The sequence below is a fragment of the Corvus moneduloides genome, chromosome 10 (genome assembly GCF_009650955.1).
Source record: "Corvus moneduloides isolate bCorMon1 chromosome 10, bCorMon1.pri, whole genome shotgun sequence".
Lineage (NCBI taxonomy): Eukaryota > Metazoa > Chordata > Aves > Passeriformes > Corvidae > Corvus > Corvus moneduloides.
In genome coordinates this window covers 19,305,475-19,323,865 of record NC_045485.1, presented here as the reverse complement: position 1 = coordinate 19,323,865, position 18,391 = coordinate 19,305,475, and the positions used below count along the sequence as shown (strand labels likewise).

The window sequence follows — 18,391 nt, the reverse complement described above, 5'->3', positions numbered from 1 at the left end:
GGAGGGCAAGGGTGGAACCAGCACAGCCCCCTGGCCTTGCACTGGGTGCTGGGGTAGACCGGTGTGCAGGGGGTCCCCAGAAGAGATGGGATTCCTGGGGGAGGATGAGTGCATGTGAGCTGTGCAGCATGCTGGCAGTGCTGCCAGCCCCATCTCTGCAGAGGGAACTAGCAGACAGTGCCTGCCAGAACCTTCCCCAGGCTCCCAAACCCCATGCCTGGCACATCCACCATGGGTACCCCCTGACCACCGAGGATGCCTGCTGGTGCCCTGCCTGCTGCCTCCCACCCTGGCTGCAGCCTTCCTCCCTGCTCTCCTGGCTCTTGACCGCATCAGCACGAGCCTCTCCTCCCTGCAGTGCAGCTCCGGCACAAGGGGCTGCCAAGTGCTGAAACCTCCCAGCACGCCACCTCCTGTGCTCCAAAGCTGCTGTCTGTGGTGTGCTCCATCCACGGAGCACGTGGGCTGAGCGGGACGGGAGAGCTTTCTAAATGCAGGCAGCATGTGGAGTCGCCTAGCCTTGGAGCAGGGACATCCCCTGCCTGGGAGGAGGATGGCTACAGGGTTTAGCTGGGGTCGGAGTGGGAAGAACCCTCCTGGAGGAGGAGGAGGGATCTGGGTGAGCTGCATGCTTCAAGAAAACGTGTTGCGGGGTCTCCCAGACCTGACGAGCTCACAGGGTGCTCCCGTGGCTCAGCTTTTGTGTACGGAACGCTTGTCAGCGGGAAAAGTGCAACCTCAGGTTCTCTCCCACAGGCAGCTCTTTGTTCCCAGATAAAGGACCTTACACCAAAGGCCCTTTGTGCCGCTGCTCAGAACAGTGCTGGGATTAATTGTACCGATAGGTGCTTGAATGGAGAGCACGCAAGGCCACTCGCTCCTGGCGTAATTATCTTCAAAACCGAGAAGGAAATTAAAATATGCAGAGAGATGCCCCTTTTGGTGGCTTTTTGACTAGCAGGCAGTCTCCAAGATTTAAAGTGCATCTCTAAACAAGCTGGCATTCCTTCCAGAGAAGAAAAGCATGGCAGTGAGGGGAAGAGGCATCTGGCACTACCGTTAGCAGCCATCATGGTGGAAGCCAAGCCATGTCCTGGGGCAAATGGCCTGGCCATTGATGGCATCTGCAGGAGTTCAGCGTGGGGCAAGTGGCCACATAAGGCCAGTCTGGGCCACTTGCCCCACACTGAGCTCCTGCAGACATGGTGCCATGGTGTGCATAGCTCCCAGAGAGCATGGGTACGTTGCAGAACAGGTTCCTCTGTTTGCAGCGAGGCTGCGTGGGTGTCTTTACTAACTTTTCTCCCTTGCCTTCTTCCAGGATGCTGTGGACTTGCATGAGCTGCCTTCTCCTCATCGGGGCAAAGAGCTGGCATTCTACATTGCTAGCATATCCTGATAAAAGCCATCAGTCCACGTATTCAAAGGAGAGAGCGTTTAAAGTGGAGCTTATTGGTGGAGACGATTGAGTCTTCCCCAGTGGCTTCATCTTGAAAGAATTTTGATATTTCCCCCCCCTTTTCTGGCTCAGCCATCACTGCTGCGCGCGTCTGCCGCTCAACAGCGCGAGACGGGCTCTCTGGGCCTCTTAAGGGGGGAGTTCAAACGTTTTCGCTGGCCTCAGACCATGCATGCTGCATTCCTGAGCCTCAGCACCGGGAGAAAGAGGTCCCTGGCTCCAGATGGGTCCTTGCCAGGGCTTCAAACACCTAGTGAGCTGCTGGGGACTCTGTGGAGGTGATGGGAGGGCTGCTGGTAGGGGACCCCTCGTCTTTGCAGCTCGGGATGTGCTTGGGAGGGGACTTGGAGGGCAGGCAAGAGGCAGCCAGAATGATGCTCACAGCCCTGTCCAAGGAGTAAGAATCTTTCTCTATCCTGGGATCCCACTCTGCCATAGAACTCCTGCTTCGATGTGGAGTCAACCATGGCCAGCTGCACTTGCTGAGCATAGCAAGGCTCCTGCTCCATCTCTTGCTTTTGCCCAGCTGAAGGTAAGGAGAGGACAACTCCCCTGCGCTGCAGACAGTGATAAAGCAAGCCTTAGGGTGACTTCCCCAAGCTGGCGAAATTGGGAGCCAATTTCCCGTTGACTAATGGGACCAGGCTCTTGCTGTGGTGTGCGGGATTGAAGTGGCTTTGACTCACTGTTCAGCCAGCCCTGACGCCGTTCACGTCCCTCCACAGTACCTGCAAACCTGAACCGCGCCAGGAAATCACCGGTGACACCTCTCAGGCCACCTCTGGCACCATGGGCCGGAGGGAGAGAGCAGCTGCTTGGTCCTGAACCACTGAAGCCCAGTGTTTTTGGGAGAGAGGACCAGGTTCAGGGCCAGGCCACGGTGAGAGCTCTGCGACACCTTTAAGAGCTGAGAGCAGTTTCTGCAGCTCAGCTCAGCATGTGCCACCAGACCCTGGATCACGCAGCACAGAAGCCCACAGGGCCTTCCACCCACTGCCTTCACAGTGGCAGGCCGCAAGGGTCTGGGAGGCTCCACTGACCCCACCTGGGTCACTCCTATGGCTGCAGGAAACCCCCACTGCCCTCTGTGATCAGCCTGTTTCCTTTAGCTGAGTTGCTCGGTGATTTTTTTTTTGTTATTATTATTTCCCCTCCCCGCTCTCTCTGTGTGGTTTACGTGGCTCTCACGCCAGCAGCCAGCTTGGCTCTGTCAGTTTTTTCTCTCCTCTGCTGGTCAGATGGCAGATGCTGCCAAATTAGGATGCAGGCAGCGAACCTCCTGTCCAAGCTGAGGTTCTGCCCACGGCTGACACTCGAGGGGAAGGATGCTGCCGGAGGGGACGACTGCTATGGCAAGCGCTTCCTACATGGGACCTGCTGCTGGGCAGGAGAGTTCCCGCATACCTTGGACAGGTTTGGGAAGCAAACACCCACCATGGTCTGGTCAGTCCAAGCTATGCTGTGGCTTGCCACAGCATCCTTATGTCGCTCTACTTGCGGGCACACCCTGCCACCTAGATCCCCATCTCCCCAGCCTGACTCACCGCCACAGCCGCTCATCCATCAGCAGCCCCAGCCCTGAGCAAGCCGGGCATCCCTTCCCCGCTCCTCCTGCAGAAACAACCCCCAGCTGGCTATGCCAGCAGCAGGGCCTTGCACTGGCTGGACCCACACAGAGTATCCACACCGGGGGCTGGCAGCCCCGCACTGTGAGCGCTGAGCACACACTTGGCTCTGCTCACTGCCAGCACGGCATGTCTGGGCCCTCACGGCACCGCTGTGCCCTTATTAGGGCAGCCAGCGCGGGGCCTGTCCCTCTGAGAGGTGTGGGCAGCCCCCTTCTGGAACCTGCTCCCCCATCATCTGGCACTGCCCACCCGCCCTGGCAGCCACCCCACGCAGGGGTCTGGGAAGCGCAGCAGCATCTCCAGTGGTCTTGTGGCCATGCAGAGCCATGCTTGGAATCCTGCTGGCATTCAGTAACTGATGGTGTGGGAAATGGGAAGGGAGACAGATGACGGCTTGGTATGTCCCCTGGGCACGTAGTGCCATGGGACCAAGCAGAGGCTGTCTTATGGGTGCACAGACTCATTCTGCCCATCCTGTGTCCCACCTTCCTGCATTACCTGCTTGGCAGAGGGCTTCTTCCTTCTGTCCCTCTGTTTTTGCCAGATGCCCCTAGTTTGTTTTCTTGAGAAACAGCAAATAACCACTGCCCAGTAACCATCTCTGCACTGGTGTCTGTTGTAGATGGTGCCGCTCTGCACCTCTCCCGATAGGGAGCTGGCACCATTAAAGGTTTTCCTCCTTCTGTCCCCAGTGCCATGTCCACTGCTAGTGCCACCAGCCCGCAATGGGACTGTGTTTGTGTTTGCTCCAGGTGAACAGCCTGGGTGAGAAGCAGGCTCGCTGGCCCAGCTGGGAACCTGGCAAACCACGAGGCCGGTCAGAGAGCCCACGTGTCCCCGAACGTGCTTGTTTATCTGTGCTGTGGTGGCACCCACAGCCTGTGCTCCCAGCCTGTCTGTGGGTGCTGGCTTGGGAGCTGCTGGCGGGTCTCCCTGGGCTCAGACGCGGGAAGAAGGTGTTTACCTCCGTTTGGGCTTCATCCGAAACCCTGCCATGCGTGAATGCTTCCTTCCTCCTCCACACTTCCTCCCTGGCTGGGTCAGCCTGGGGTTTTTCTGGGGTGGAAGGAAAGAAGCTGAAACTGCCTCTTGCTGTGGGGCTGAGCCGTGGTGCTGGTACAACTGAGCTGCCCTGGGATGTCCTTGTGCCCCAGCTGGCGTGAGTGAGCTGTTCCCAGCCTGCTGCTGGGTCTAGGAGAGCCATGGCTCCCTGCCCTTCATCTCAAGCCTGGGTGGGCTGAGAAGTGGACGGATGGATGGGCAGCCCGTGGGGAGCTGCACGGGGTTTGGGATGAGGCCATACTTGCGGCTGGGGAGGGGGATGCCCTCATCCGGGAGGTGTTTTGGCACTGGTCCTGCATCCTGCTCGGTGCAGGCAGCAAAACCCCCCTGAGCACGCCAGGGCCTCCAGGCATTTGCATCCCCCTTCCGCGAAACCCCCCCTAGGCAGGAGAAGATCCAGAGGACCCCGGGGTGCCTGCTCCCCTCCAAACAGCCTGAGGGCCATCCCTGGAGTGGGGCTCACAGGGCCAGCAGCTCACAGAGGGGCCATTGGCCCCTGAGCATGTCAGTGTGTTCTCATCCTTGCGTTTCACTCCCGGTTTTTGCGCGTGGTGCTCGTGCGGAGCCACGCGGCTCTGCCCGGGATTAGCGACAGCTGCCTGCAATTGCAGCTCTTCCCAGACAAGCGTCTCGCTCCCCCAAGGCTGGGGCTGGGGCTGTTTGGGGAATGCTGCCGGGGTGGTTTGTCTTGTAGTCTGCTCCAGGAATGTTGGCCAGACGGTCAAATTCTTCTCCCCTCTTGTAAAATGAGTGATGTGGGGCGTCTCTGGGAGAGCAGCCTGCCAGTCCCTCCTCCTCTGGATAAACCTGCCTGGCCCGCACCGCCCTGTCATGGGAACGGGCCCTTTCAACCCCAGCCACAGTAAATACGCTCCCTGCCAATGCAGAGGGGGAGGGTGCGGACTGGGGCGCCTGGTCTTCCTCCTTTGGCACCCTCTGCACTGGCTGGGAGGCACGTTTGGCCGTGCTAGTGGCTGGGGATGGCAGCCTGTCCCCATCTCCCCCTGGCCACCTGGCTGGCTCCTCGTCCTGCTGCTTGCCTGCTCCAGCACAGCTCTCTGGGGACGCCTCGCTCTTCCTGTTCTCTTGACAGGAGAAGAGAAATCTGGAGTCTGTCTGTGCCGCTCCCTCCTCCTCCCACCATGTCTCACCCCCCAAGTTGCTGTTTTCCACAGAAATGTCAGGCTCAGCTCTCCTCTCCCCCACTCCTCCTGGTTTTTTCCCCTCTAATCTTGGCCTTCATCTCCAATTACTTCTTTTTCTCCTTCCTTTCTCTCCAGAGACCCTGATGGACACGAAGTGGGTGACCTCTGAGTTGGCATGGACAACTCATCCAGAGACAGGGGTAAGTTTGGAACCAGCACTGGTCCTGACCTCCAAAGGGCAGAGCTGGCCCTGGCCCCATGGGAATCATGGTTTCTCACCAGTGCCTTTGTGAAGCTGGCTACATCTTTTCTCCTTCCTTCCTGTGCTTATCCTCACCTGATGAAACCATCCCCTCTTGACTCGGTGCCAGCAGAGCGGGAGTGCCATGGTCCCTGGCCTGGGTTGCTCTTAGTCACCTTGATGACCAGGAGGGTTGTGACGGGTGGAGGTGCAGCTGCTGCTCTTCCCTGTTGACTCTTGCCTGTTCCCCCCCACCCTGTGCAGTTCACGATGTGTCCATGGCACTGACGTCCCTGGCTGGGGATCTAACCCTTTCCTTCTCAATCTCAGTGGGAAGAAGTCAGTGGTTATGACGAGGCCATGAACCCCATCCGCACGTACCAGGTCTGCAACGTACGGGAGGCCAACCAGAACAACTGGCTTCGTACCAAATTCATCCAGCGCCAGGATGTCCAGCGCGTCTATGTGGAGCTGAAGTTCACTGTGCGGGACTGCAACAGCATCCCCAACATCCCTGGCTCTTGCAAAGAGACCTTCAACCTCTTCTATTATGAGTCAGATACGGATTCTGCCTCCGCAAACAGTCCTTTCTGGATGGAGAACCCCTATATCAAAGTGGATACAATTGCCCCAGACGAGAGCTTCTCCAAGCTTGAGTCTGGCCGCGTGAACACCAAGGTGCGCAGCTTTGGCCCTCTCTCCAAGAATGGTTTCTACCTCGCCTTCCAAGACCTGGGAGCCTGCATGTCCCTCATCTCCGTCCGGGCTTTCTACAAGAAATGTTCCAACACCATTGCTGGCTTTGCTATCTTCCCGGAGACTTTAACGGGGGCCGAGCCCACTTCCCTGGTCATCGCACCAGGCACCTGTATCCCCAATGCAGTGGAGGTGTCTGTGCCCCTAAAGCTGTACTGCAACGGTGACGGCGAGTGGATGGTACCCGTGGGAGCGTGTACGTGTGCTGCTGGATATGAGCCCACCATGAAGGATACCCAGTGCCAAGGTATGTGCATGGCAGAGTGATCATGGCTTTTGTCCCCGTGGGTGCATTGCTGTGAAGGAGGTGGTTTTGTGTTGAGCTCGATCTGGTTTTGGAGGCTTTTCCCTGATGAGGGAGCAGGGTGATATCTTAGAGGACTGGTCTGCAGTTTGACTCCGAAGCCTTAAAGCCTTTGCTTTCTGGACTTGTGCAGTGTCTGCTGGGACACACTGGTGTGCAACCACCATTGCATCCTCTGCAGGATGCATCCCCTTGCACGGAACTGCAGCTGAAGGCATGGCCCTCAGCAGGGATCCAGCACATTTAAGCCCTAGAGCATTACCAAAATCTCTCTCTCACCGCTGCTGCTGTATCTAGCATATTCCCTCTCCCTCCTGCAGTGCACATGGCTGGGGCAAGTGATTGTTCTTGGCAAGTGTGATTTCACGCTGCTTGTGCGGAGGCACTCGGAAGCACTGGTGGTGAGCAGGGCTCTGCTGTGGGAGAAGCCATGCTGATGCATGCTCCCCCTGCCAGCACTGAAAGCTTGCAGCAGGGATGGTAGGGAGCAGCACGAAGGCAGGGGATCTGAAGCTCCCTGTTCTTGCTGGAAGGGAAGGAAACATATTCTGCACATGGAGATATTGGGGATGGAGAGCCACCCTAGCAGCAGGATAGCTCTGTGTGAGTCCTGCAGCTCTCCCACGATAGCTTTGGTGTTGCTGTTTAACCCCAGTTCGGGTGTGCTGATAAGAAAAAATCTGTCTGGATGGATGTTGCAGTCCCTTGGGGTGATTTCTTGGGAGCTGGCTTGGAGCTTCTTGGGACCCTGCCCGGGGGTGGCTGGGGTTTAGGGCAGAAAGGTTGCTGTTCCCCTTGGCTGCAGGCATTGCACAGGGAGTGGGATGCTGGCTGGGCCCCCAGCGCTGGATGCCTTGTGCTCACCGATGACGGGATGCTTGGCACCGGCCCTTTGCTCTTGGCAGGGGCCATGTGATTTGGGACGGGCCGTGACGTGGGGCTCGGGCCAGGCTGGCCTCCCTGTTGGCTTTGGGAGTTGACAGCCATGCTGCTGTGGCTAGTTAGGGAGAGCTCAGTATCCACAGGGCCGCAGCTCTGCCGGAGATCCAGAACCTCCAGCACCATCAGTGCCAGCACAGCCCTTACTTCAGTGCCACGGCCCCCTGCATCAGTCTTGTAAGCAGCCAATCTGGCTCCCCCTGAGCAGATGGACACCAGTGCCAGGCATCCATCCACACTTCAAACTGCACTGAGGTCCGTGCTCCTGGGAAGCTGCTTTCCTTCTTGCTTGGACTGGGGGATCTTAGACCATACACAGTGTTGATTCTTTCCCAGCAGAGAGTGGGGTTTGGGCACAAGGTGATGCAGCTTCCAGCCAGCACTGGGGCTGTGCTCAGGGGGTAGCATCCCAAGGCAGGACTGAGAGCTCCTCAGATTACACTCAGGAACCTGGAGCAAGGTCCTGTCTCCACATCCGCCGAGCTGGACAGACCCCCATGTGGCAGCTTTCCCAGCACCTTTGATTTCCCACCAAGCCCCAGCTTCTGCTGCAGCAGGCAGGGAAGCCACGCTGGGCCGTGGGCACGTCTCCATCCGGCAGCCTGCCTTCTCGCTGGGCAGAAGCGGCGGTGTCCTCACGTTTCTCTGGGAAAGTTGCGCTGCGCTTGTAGGATCAGATTTTCCGCCATATGATCGTGTGTTTTAAGTGGAAACAGCTGAAGAAGGGCTGGGAGAAGCTGGAGCTTCAGCTCCTTTTCTCCTCTCGGCTGGATGTTCCCTTACTCCATTTCGAGAGTCCAGCAGCACCGAGAAGTCTCCCAGCCCCTGTGTCATGGGCAGCAGTGTGGATGAAGCCCCCCAGAGCTGGGGTTTCATCACTCCCGCCCCGGGGAGCCCCCGGAGGCTTCACCGCGTGGGCGAGCAGCGCTCCAGAGTGCCAGATGGCATTTTAATAAATAACAATACCCAGTTACTGCTTAGATGGGATAAGCCCTGTTGTAAATCTCCCCCTTTCCCCAGACTTTCAGTGGCCTTTGAAGATCTCCTCCTCCTCTTTATCTCCATCCAGAGCCAAGATTAGAGCTCGCATTCAGACCTGTTACAATGCAGCTTGTATCCCGGTCCCTCGGGAGTGGAGGGCTCATCCTGCCCGACTGAAGACAGTTTCTTTGGCATGCTTTGTAAGGCGATACGCCAGGCTGGTACCTGGCGCTCTACTCCTGAGTTGCCACAGCATTGATTTGGCATCTCATTCTCAGCCTCATTATCTTTATTTAATTAGCACGCGGCCCTTCTGGGGGTTGTGCCGCTTCCCACACACTCCCTGCCATGCAGAGCTGCAGAGGCAGCTCTTGGAGGACAAGGAGAAGCTGCTGGCCAGGGAGGGGGGCAAAGGCTCCCACATGCCTCCACGGGCTGGGATGCACTGCATTCCCACCCCAAGCCCTGCAACCCCTGGGGTTCAGCCTTCCCCCCAGCCCCACCCCTTCTCCTTTTGCTTAGGAGGCACCCAGAGTGTTCAGGGGATTTGGTGTCAAGGAGCTCCCCAGAAATGCTCTTGGGCATGTGCTCCATGATGGATTTGTTGGGATTTGCACCCCTTGTATTGCCGGCTTCACATAAAGACAGAAAGGCTGCTGTGCCAGGGTGAGCAGTGAGCCCCTCCTTGCATGTCCTTCTGCTCATGGGGAAGCCCTGCAGGAGGGCTACAGTGCCCCCACAGCCTGCACCCCACTTGGGAGGGGGGACTGAGTCTGTGTGGTGCAGTCCGTAGATACCCAAACCATAGGAGCAGCAGAGGTGACAGTGTCCAGCATGACACCACACCTTCCTGAGACCCATTTCTGAGTCTTTTTGATCGTTCTTTTCTCATGGCCCCAGGCACTGAACATTTGGGCACAATCAGTAGGTGAGTGCAGGTCAGGCTGGGACCAAAATCAGAATTTTTGCAAAAATAAATTTCCCTTGCAATCAGTGACTAATGAAAACATCACCCTGAATTAAAGAAAAAAAAAATTGCCAAGCAAGCATTGCACTTGCCAACTGTTTGCAGCTTTGCATTGCAACATGGGCTTGCTGCATGAAACCCAGGAAGTGAAACTGCCTGGGATTAATTGCCCGGGCTTCCAGATCAAAGGCAGCAGCAGGGAAGGCAGGGAGAGCTGCCGGTTTACAGCCAGGCAGTTCCACAATGGGTTACTTGTAACACAGTCGAGGAAATCTGCCCCTGCTGTCCTGCCTGTGACCCGCTGTGGCTCAAGAGGCAGCTTTGCTTATTGAAATTTTTTTTTTTCTTTTCTTAAAAAAAAAGAAAAAAATTGTTTTCCTGACTGTTCCTTGGATGCCACTTCAAACCCCCAAGGGCTCTTTCCCTTCTCTCCCTTCAGATTTACTCCATTCACTTTTGGACTGCACTAGTGTGAAATATTTTCACCCAAAGGGTGATTATTTTACTTTTTTTAAAATAACTGCCTTTTAAGAGAGACTTAAAAACAGAGTTACCGCCTCGGCTGTAGCCAGGCTGTTGCTTCCACAGTTCTGCTCCATCTGTAGCCACTTGCGACAGCGGGAAGGGAGCGAGCTGTGCAGGTTCATAAAGCACAGATCGTCCCGAGCAAACCTGACTGCTGCCTCTAAAGAAATTACAGGGTTGATGGGCAAAGGGATATGATCGGTTTAATTTATCTAGGCTCAGGCGAGGCGTTCTACTTCAGTCCTACAGGGAGAGAAATAGCTGGAAGGATGCTGGAATATTGTAGTGTGAATGGGAAAGCAGTCAAAACATGAAACGTGGTAGTTTGGAGCTGGTATTTCCCAATGTGTCACAGCTATCCCTGCCTTCCCCAAGGGAGGGGACCCCAAAGTTTTGGGGATGCCCACGTGGTTTGTTGCTGCTTGCCTGCATCCCATGCAATAATGGAGGCTGCCTACGGGATGAGTCACTGCTCTCTGCTGCTGCCAGAAGGGTTTTATTTCGGTGTTTTTTTCAGCTCCCTTCCTTGAACTTTATTCACCAGGGTGGGAATTGTATTTGGGAATAGTACCCTCCTCTTCCCCCAGCTCTGTGTTGCAGCTCTTCAAGACAGGATCAGGCCCTGGAGGTGGGCAGCTGATGGAAATCCTGGAGGGGCTGCCAGAAGCAGCCGGATGGCCGGGTTTGCCACGCCGGGCGTGCAGTGCCCCATAGGGGGTGCAGGGGCAGCTTTACAGCAGGGCTCTTTTACTGTCCTCCTCCTTCCCACACCCCACACAAATCCCCTCTGTGGCTGATCCCTGCTGTCAGGCCAGACTGCCTCTCCCTCCCATCAAACCAGCGGCTCCTCTTCAGACTGGGGAGCTCTGCTTCGGTTCCCTGACCTGTTATCCTGTGGCTGTCACCAACTGTCATGTTCTCCCCAGAGGTGACCGCAGCACAGCACCAGGAGATGTGATCTGTGTGCAGAGGTTCAGAGTTGTTATTTTATTTGAGGACACTTCAGCAGGAAAAGTGCTTATGCAAAGCTCTCGGTAGGAAGAAGGAAGCCTGGCTTCCCAGCTCCGGCTGGATGGAGTCACGTTCCCACTCCAGAGCTCCCAGGCTCGTTCCGCAGCGTGCCGGCCAAGACAGTGGTTGTTGTACAGGCAGTTTCTTGCAGAGAAGAGATGACACAGCGGCTTATCCACCAGGGGCCTGGGATCAGCTTTCAGCTCGGTTACAGCCTTCAAATGTGGCGGCTGAGAGCTGTCACACTGCCACCAAGGTCTTTATGCTCTGATTTATTAAGCAGAGTTGGAAACTTAAAACACTGGAGTGCATGTGGGCCTCGGTCCCTCTGCTACTCTTCCCCTTCTTAACAAGGCTGGTTCATGGCTCATCCCCCTCCTGCCAAGGTGGTATGAGGATGCAAAGAAATGGCCTTCATCCCTTTTGCCTGCACTGGGCACTACTTAGGGGTGGCAGGCAGCTGCCGAAGGACAGCTCTGCCTGTCCCTTCTTCCTTTGTCTGGGAGGCCACTATCCCCTGTAACGCACTGGGCACCGGCTGGCACTTGGTGTGCGGCAGGCCAAGTGCCCTCATCCCTCCTGCATCCTTTGCAAGCACCTGGCTGTCCTTGGCTGCCATGCCTTGCTTGGGCGGTCAGCTTAACACAAGCTTCACTCTCCCCCCAACAAGCCTGCTCAGGGGGTTTTGACCCTGATGGATCTGGGCTCCTCTCCATAACCAAAGCATGTTTGGCAGCTTTCTGAGCCCAGAGCATTCCTGTCCAAGAGGTTTCAGTCATCTCTCATTCCTCAACAATCTGGTTCCTTATGTGTGAATCTGCATCCACCCAGTTTGAACCGCCTGGGACTCCAGACGGGGTGGGTCTGCCTGTGCCGAGGCTGCTCTGTGACCTCTGGGCCTCTGCTGTCCACATAAAGACACATTTTCTGGTGGCCTGGGTGTCCCAGGCTGGGGAGACAGAAGCCCTCCTGCTGGCCTCCCACTGCTCACCAAGGAGCAAATCTGCGCACTCCTTTGCCTTCCAGCCTGCACAGTTGGGACGGGCAAAGCTTTCATTTCCAAAGGGAAGGCCCAGAGGCTGGGTGAACTCAGGTCAAGGAGCTGGAGTCAGTTGAGCCACGTAGTTGGTCCTGTTTTGACCAAAGAAGAGCCTCCTTGCCGGAAGGCTTGCACCCTGGGAGCAGGAAGCAGCTCCTGACACCCATCCGGGCAGTGGGGCTGGAGAGCAGGCAGTCATCTCTGTGAGGGGCTGCTCTCACGTCCCCCTGGCCTGCACTGGAGCAGGGCTTCTCTCTTGGGGTTGCTGCTGCCCGGTGCCTGGACAAACCAGGGGCCCAGGACAGCACCTGGAGCTGTGTGTGGGGCCCTGCAGGGCTGGCCCTGCAGCATGTGACTCACAGCACTCCACACCCCGTGTGGAGCTGCAACCAGCCGGAAAACTTCCACAGAGAGTGTCGGGAGATGCCTCATAGCAGGAAACTTCCACTTGCCACAGCCTGGTGAAGCACCAGGAAACCTCCCCCTGTTTTCAGGATGATGTGTGACAGGCGTGGGAGGTGGGAGGGTTACGTGCCCTCGGAGCTTCCCTAACGCAGTGGAGCGAGGAGGACGTGCCCTCCTTCGGGGCCATCAGTGCTGATGCTGCCCCAGCTGTGGCAAACAGGGTGATGCTGAAGCAGAGCTGGCACCAGTGGGTCTCTCACCTCATCCAGCTGCAAACAGAGCACAGACTCCACTTCCTTGGGCAGCACTGTGATAAACTGGGCTGTTCTGAGGTGTGGGTCAGGTTCCCGAGGCCGCTCTGCTCCTCAGCTCAAGTGCTGTTAATCCTTTCACGTGCCCCTCATTACAAATAAACACCTTGCGGTGCCAATTGGGCCATATCCCAGGACTTGTGGCTCCTTGAAGGACCCTGATCGGAAGCGGAGGAGGGAGGTGGTAGTGATGCTGAAGCAGCTCTTCAGCCAAGGACCTGCAGGAATGTTTTTATCTCGCTCAGCACTCCACTTGAGCCGACCTCGTGAGGTGCCGCCACCCCGGGACTGAGAAGTGGCTGAAGAGCCTGAGGCGGAAGGTTTGGGGCTGAGTGGCTGATTTTGGGTGGTAGAGGCCTCTCGCAGGGGCTGCTGTGGACAGGGCTGAGGAATTCTTTCCTTCCCAGCCTTATTTCCCCAGAGGATGGAACCAGCACTGTGAAGGTTGCCAGGCCTGGAAAGCAGCATGGCCTTCCTCCATGGAAGGGAGCATGGTAAAACCCTTGGAAAAGGCAGTGAAGAAACAAAACTGACAAATGGACCTCCTGGATGGACCTGCCCTGGCCCGCCATACTGCTGGTGGTGACCAACTCTTCCCACCTCCAGTTACCTTGGACCTGCTGCTGGAGCACAGCATTTCCTGGCAGAGCTGTGCCTGGGCCGGCTGGTGCTTCCAGCTGCCCACTCTTCCCACCCTCCCCAGCCTGGAGCACTGCATCCCTGGGCATGGGTGATGGTGTTGGAAAGGCTCGTAGAAGGCCTGAGGTCTTCAAGTCACTGGTCTAAGATTTGGCAGGGCAGCAAGGAAGGGTCTGCCCACCTGTGGTGGGAGCAGTGAGTGTTTCCTGGGTTCACTTTATAACTCAGGTCTGATTTTCTTTCCTCTAGCGTGCGGCCCGGGAACCTTCAAGTCTAAGCAGGGGGAAGGTCCCTGCTCCCCCTGCCCTCCCAATAGCCGGACTACCTCTGGAGCAGCAATGGTCTGCACTTGTCGAAATGGCTTTTTCCGGGCAGACACGGACCCCGCAGACAGCGCCTGCACCAGTGAGTCCTCCTCGGGGCAAGGAGGGGAGGCAAGGGAAGCTGTGGAAGTGATGGGGATGTGTGTCTGGGAGGGGGGTGTGTGCTGTGCCCATGCCAGCGGTGAGCTGGACATGAAGACACCCCATCGCTGCCCCTCGCATTTCCCTGCAGGTGTCCCCTCAGCCCCTCGCAATGTTATCTCCAACGTGAACGAGACATCGCTGGTGCTGGAGTGGAGCGAGCCACAGGACACGGGCGGGCGGGATGACCTGCTCTACAACGTCATCTGCAAGAAGTGCAGCGTGGAGCGGCGCCTGTGCACCCGCTGCGACGACAACGTGGAGTTCGTGCCGCGCCAGCTCGGCCTCACCGAGCGACGCATCTACATCAGCAACCTGATGGCCCACACCCAGTACACCTTCGAGATCCAGGCCGTGAATGGCATCTCCAACAAGAGTCCCTACCCTCCCCATTTCGCCTCTGTCAACATCACCACCAACCAGGCAGGTCAGTGGAGCCACCAGGGAGCAGGGGCTGTGTCTCGTCCTCAGAGCAGAGTGGAGCAGAGATTTCCTTCTGACAGCCTGGGAGGCTGCAGTCCTTTGTGGTGCCGCCTAACCGGCTCTCTGGACCTGCATCTAATCCCCTGGGTAAACTGTCCTCTCTGTTTAAAGCATGTTCCTAGAGGAGATGAGATCAGAATGCTTGCAAGTGGAGAAGAGTAGGGCTGGCAAATGCTCCAGAGAGCTCTGGATCTCTTAGACCTACCCCAGAGATGGTGTGCCTGCTGCAAAGGGAGGAGGAAGGAAATGAGATTTCTCTCCTGTGTGCCTGGGAAGGCTCAGCACCAGCCCAAGCCTTCACAGGCAGTCAAATGCTCTGCTGTTCCCTCCTTCCTCCCGCTCTGGCCCCGCTCCAGCGTGCTGGTAATCTCCAGCCACTGCACTCTGATCTGATTTCACGGGTCTTGCTGCTGGGGTGGAGCACAGAGCTCCTGGCGAGTGGAGGAGGAGACAGAGCCCCAGTTTGGGCTGGCAGGGCCCTTCCCCAGACCAGTTTGCAGCTAGGCATGGGGTGCTATTTCTGAGGCTGCTCTTGGTGTTGAGATCACACCTCCTTATGGAGACTTGGGGGAGGCCAGTCTCAAAGCTTTTCCATGCCTTTCCACCAAGATTATCCAAGCAGGTCCCAGGCAGAGAATCCCCTACACTATGTAGGATGGTGGAGGGGGAAACGTGGCACAGGTGGCTCATTCCTCTCCTGCCCTCCTTCCTAGCCCCATCTGCCGTGCCGACGATGCACCTGCACAGCAGCACCGGGAACAGCATGACGCTGTCATGGACTCCCCCAGAGAGACCCAACGGCATCATTCTGGACTATGAGATCAAGTACTCTGAGAAGGTAAAACAGGAGCAGCCTTTTCCCTCCTCCAGCCCTTGTAGTTGGCCTTCAGCACCATGGCAAAGGGGATCCCTGCAGACGAGATGCCTGGGGGATGTGGGAGCCAGCAAACGGAGGGTGGCTTCACAGAGGTGACACCCACATGTCTCCCCTACAGCAAGGCCAGAGCGATGGCATTGCCAACACAGTCACCAGCCAGAAGAACTCAGTGCGGCTGGACGGGCTGAAGGCCAATGCTCGGTACATGGTGCAGGTCCGGGCACGCACCGTGGCGGGGTACGGCCGCTACAGCCTCCCCACGGAGTTTCAGACAACTGCGGAGGGCGGTAGGTACCGGCACCGGGCCGCCTCCATCGCCCAGCCCTCCCATGCGTGCCCCGTTCCCAACCTGACTGATTCCTGCTTGTCCCTCCATCAGGTTCCACCAGCAAGACTTTCCAGGAGCTGCCTCTGATCGTGGGTTCAGCCACTGCAGGGCTGGTGTTTGTCATCGTGGTGGTGGTGATTGCTATCGTCTGCTTCAGGTACTGGCTTCTCAGGGAAGAGGGTTTCAAAGCTGGGTTTGGGGGTTGCTCACGTCTGCCACAGAGCTTTCCCCCTCCCCAGAGTGGGCAGAGCTCTGCAGCTCCAGTCACAGAGTGAAGGACTGGACTGGCCACACATGGGTCCCAGAGCAGGGGTCCTGTGGGAGGATTGTGCCTCTGCTTCCCCAGGACGAGCTGGGCTCTGCCCAGGCTCCTGCCATGCGCTCAGCACAACCAGGCCATCTCCTCCCATCGCACCTCGGGTGGAGGGATGGCTCTGCACACAGGCTGCCAGAGGGAAGGCTCTCTGGCATAGGCTGGCCGTGCTGGGATTTGGAAGTTGGCAGTGAATGTCTTTGCCCCATCAGGAAAGGGATGGTTACTGAACACCTCCTCTCGTCTCCTTTGGGCAGGAAGCAACGCAACAACACCGACCCCGAGTACACAGAGAAGCTGCAGCAATATGGTGAGTGTGAGAGCCCAGCAAATGGACTCTGCTTGTCCTCTCCAAACTCCTACCCTGTGCAAAGGGGCAGCCTTTGCTAACACGGGGTGGGCTGACAGCCAGCCAAGTGGCTTGGCATCTGTCACCCATGGTGTGTCCCTACTGCTGATGACTTCTGCCCTTGCAGTTACCCCTGGGATGAAGGTGTACATTGACCCCTTCACTTACGAGGACCCCAACGAAGCTGTCCGGGAATTCGCCAAGGAGATTGACATCTCGTGTGTGAAAATAGAGGAGGTCATTGGAGCAGGCAAGTCCTGGGGCTGGGCACAGCAGGTGCTGAGACTGCTGCCTCTCACCCTGTCCTGTGGCTCACCATGCTGCTCCCCTCTCTCCTTCCCACCACAGGGGAGTTTGGTGAGGTGTGCCGTGGGCGCCTGAAGCTGCCTGGCCGCCGCGAGATCTTCGTGGCCATCAAGACACTGAAGGTGGGCTACACAGAGCGGCAGCGGCGGGACTTCCTGAGCGAAGCCAGCATCATGGGCCAGTTCGACCACCCCAACATCATCCACCTGGAGGGTGTGGTGACCAAGAGCCGCCCAGTCATGATCATCACAGAATTCATGGAGAACTGTGCGCTTGACTCCTTCCTCCGGGTGAGCATCCATCTCCTCCTGCCCTGGGTTGGGGGCTGCAGTGCATGGGGAGGCAGCAGCTCTGAGCCCTTCCCCATCCCTCTACATGGTCATGCTGGTGTCCCCAGGGTTAAGCTCTTCACAGACATAATGAGTGGAAGAAGAGGGGTGGCTCTAGGGAGGAGGAAGGTGATGGTAGCACGTTGGGATCCTTCCTCAATCTGTTCAGGGTGTTGCAAACCCCTCTGGTCTCTCCTCTGGTAGTTGAATGATGGGCAGTTCACAGTCATCCAGCTGGTGGGAATGATGCGAGGCATTGCCGCTGGCATGAAGTACCTTTCGGAGATGAACTATGTGCATCGGGATCTGGCTGCCCGCAACATCCTGGTCAACAGCAACTTGGTCTGCAAAGTGTCTGACTTTGGGCTCTCTCGCTTTCTGGAGGACGACCCGGCTGACCCCACCTACACCAGCTCCCTGGTATGGGACACTCAGGAGGGATCCACCAATTTGGGGGTGGGGGGAGACACCTCAAGTATGCACTAAATCATGGAGCTGTGTATCCTTGCAGGGGGGCAAGATCCCAATCAGATGGACGGCTCCTGAGGCCATTGCCTACCGCAAATTCACTTCAGCCAGCGACGTGTGGAGCTACGGCATCGTCATGTGGGAAGTGATGTCCTACGGGGAGCGACCTTACTGGGACATGTCCAACCAGGATGTAAGTGCTCTCTGGGAAGTAGGGAACTGGGAGCTGTAGGCTGCCTGTGGGAGCCCAGATGGCTCACAACCTGCCTCTGCATATCTCTCTGCAGGTGATCAATGCTGTGGAGCAGGATTACCGCCTGCCACCCCCCATGGACTGCCCCACTGCACTGCACCAGCTGATGCTGGACTGCTGGGTGCGGGACCGCAACCTAAGGCCCAAATTTGCACAGATCGTCAACACGCTGGACAAGCTCATCCGCAATGCTGCCAGCCTGAAGGTCATCGCTAGCGTCCAGTCTGGGTCAGTGACATCCTTGTTTCCAGCCAGGATTTACCCCAATTCCAGGGAACACTGGAGTGGTTGGGAATAGAGCTGTGGGAGGGCAGGGATAAGAAATCTCCTCTGCTTCCAGTTACACCTCTCCATTCCCTGCTCCCTGTGACCTGTGGCTCTCTTGCCCTTTAGCATCTCCCAGCCTCTCCTGGACCGCACTGTCCCAGATTACACCACCTTCACCACCGTGGGAGACTGGCTGGATGCCATCAAAATGGGACGGTACAAGGAGAACTTTGTCAATGCTGGGTTTGCCTCCTTTGACCTGGTGGCACAGATGACTGCGGAGTAAGTCCCTGCTTGGAGGGGAGGAGGGAGCAGACTGAGACTGGGGCTGCTGTACACTGTCCCTTGCCTGTCTGACAGCCACCTCCTCCCACCTGGGTGCATGGTGGTCTGAATTAAGGACTGAGATTCAGCATCCAGTCCCAAGGGAGTTCAGGTTTAGGATTCAGCATCCAGTCCCCTTTGGTGTTAGAGGGAGCACTGGAGCTTGGCAGAGGGCTGTAATGATGGATAGGTTCCTTGCCCCAGTGGGGCAGGGCCAC

The 18,391-nt window shown here is 57.2% G+C and overlaps 1 protein-coding gene across 4 annotated transcripts in view; it reads left to right on the top strand.

The window, feature by feature from the left end:
• The window catches only part of EPHB3 (EPH receptor B3), a 30,808-nt gene that overhangs the window by 11,097 nt on the left and 1,320 nt on the right, over nucleotides 1-18,391 (top strand). For 2 of the 4 annotated variants that reach the window (XM_032119500.1, XM_032119502.1), the window contains exons 2-15: nucleotides 5,430-5,494; nucleotides 5,866-6,538; nucleotides 13,662-13,817; nucleotides 13,968-14,303; nucleotides 15,073-15,197; nucleotides 15,355-15,523; nucleotides 15,616-15,721; nucleotides 16,090-16,187; nucleotides 16,354-16,476; nucleotides 16,575-16,822; nucleotides 17,066-17,281; nucleotides 17,373-17,522; nucleotides 17,617-17,810; nucleotides 17,976-18,131. In XM_032119500.1, coding sequence (XP_031975391.1) covers nucleotides 5,430-5,494; nucleotides 5,866-6,538; nucleotides 13,662-13,817; nucleotides 13,968-14,303; nucleotides 15,073-15,197; nucleotides 15,355-15,523; nucleotides 15,616-15,721; nucleotides 16,090-16,187; nucleotides 16,354-16,476; nucleotides 16,575-16,822; nucleotides 17,066-17,281; nucleotides 17,373-17,522; nucleotides 17,617-17,810; nucleotides 17,976-18,131 — 2,815 coding nt within the window. Of the gene's footprint in view, nucleotides 1-2,793; nucleotides 2,873-5,429; nucleotides 5,495-5,865; nucleotides 6,539-13,661; nucleotides 13,818-13,967; nucleotides 14,304-15,072; nucleotides 15,198-15,354; nucleotides 15,524-15,615; nucleotides 15,722-16,089; nucleotides 16,188-16,353; nucleotides 16,477-16,574; nucleotides 16,823-17,065; nucleotides 17,282-17,372; nucleotides 17,523-17,616; nucleotides 17,811-17,975; nucleotides 18,132-18,391 lie in introns of those variants that run through there. The other 2 variants (XM_032119503.1, XM_032119501.1) reach the window with 2 other exon arrangements.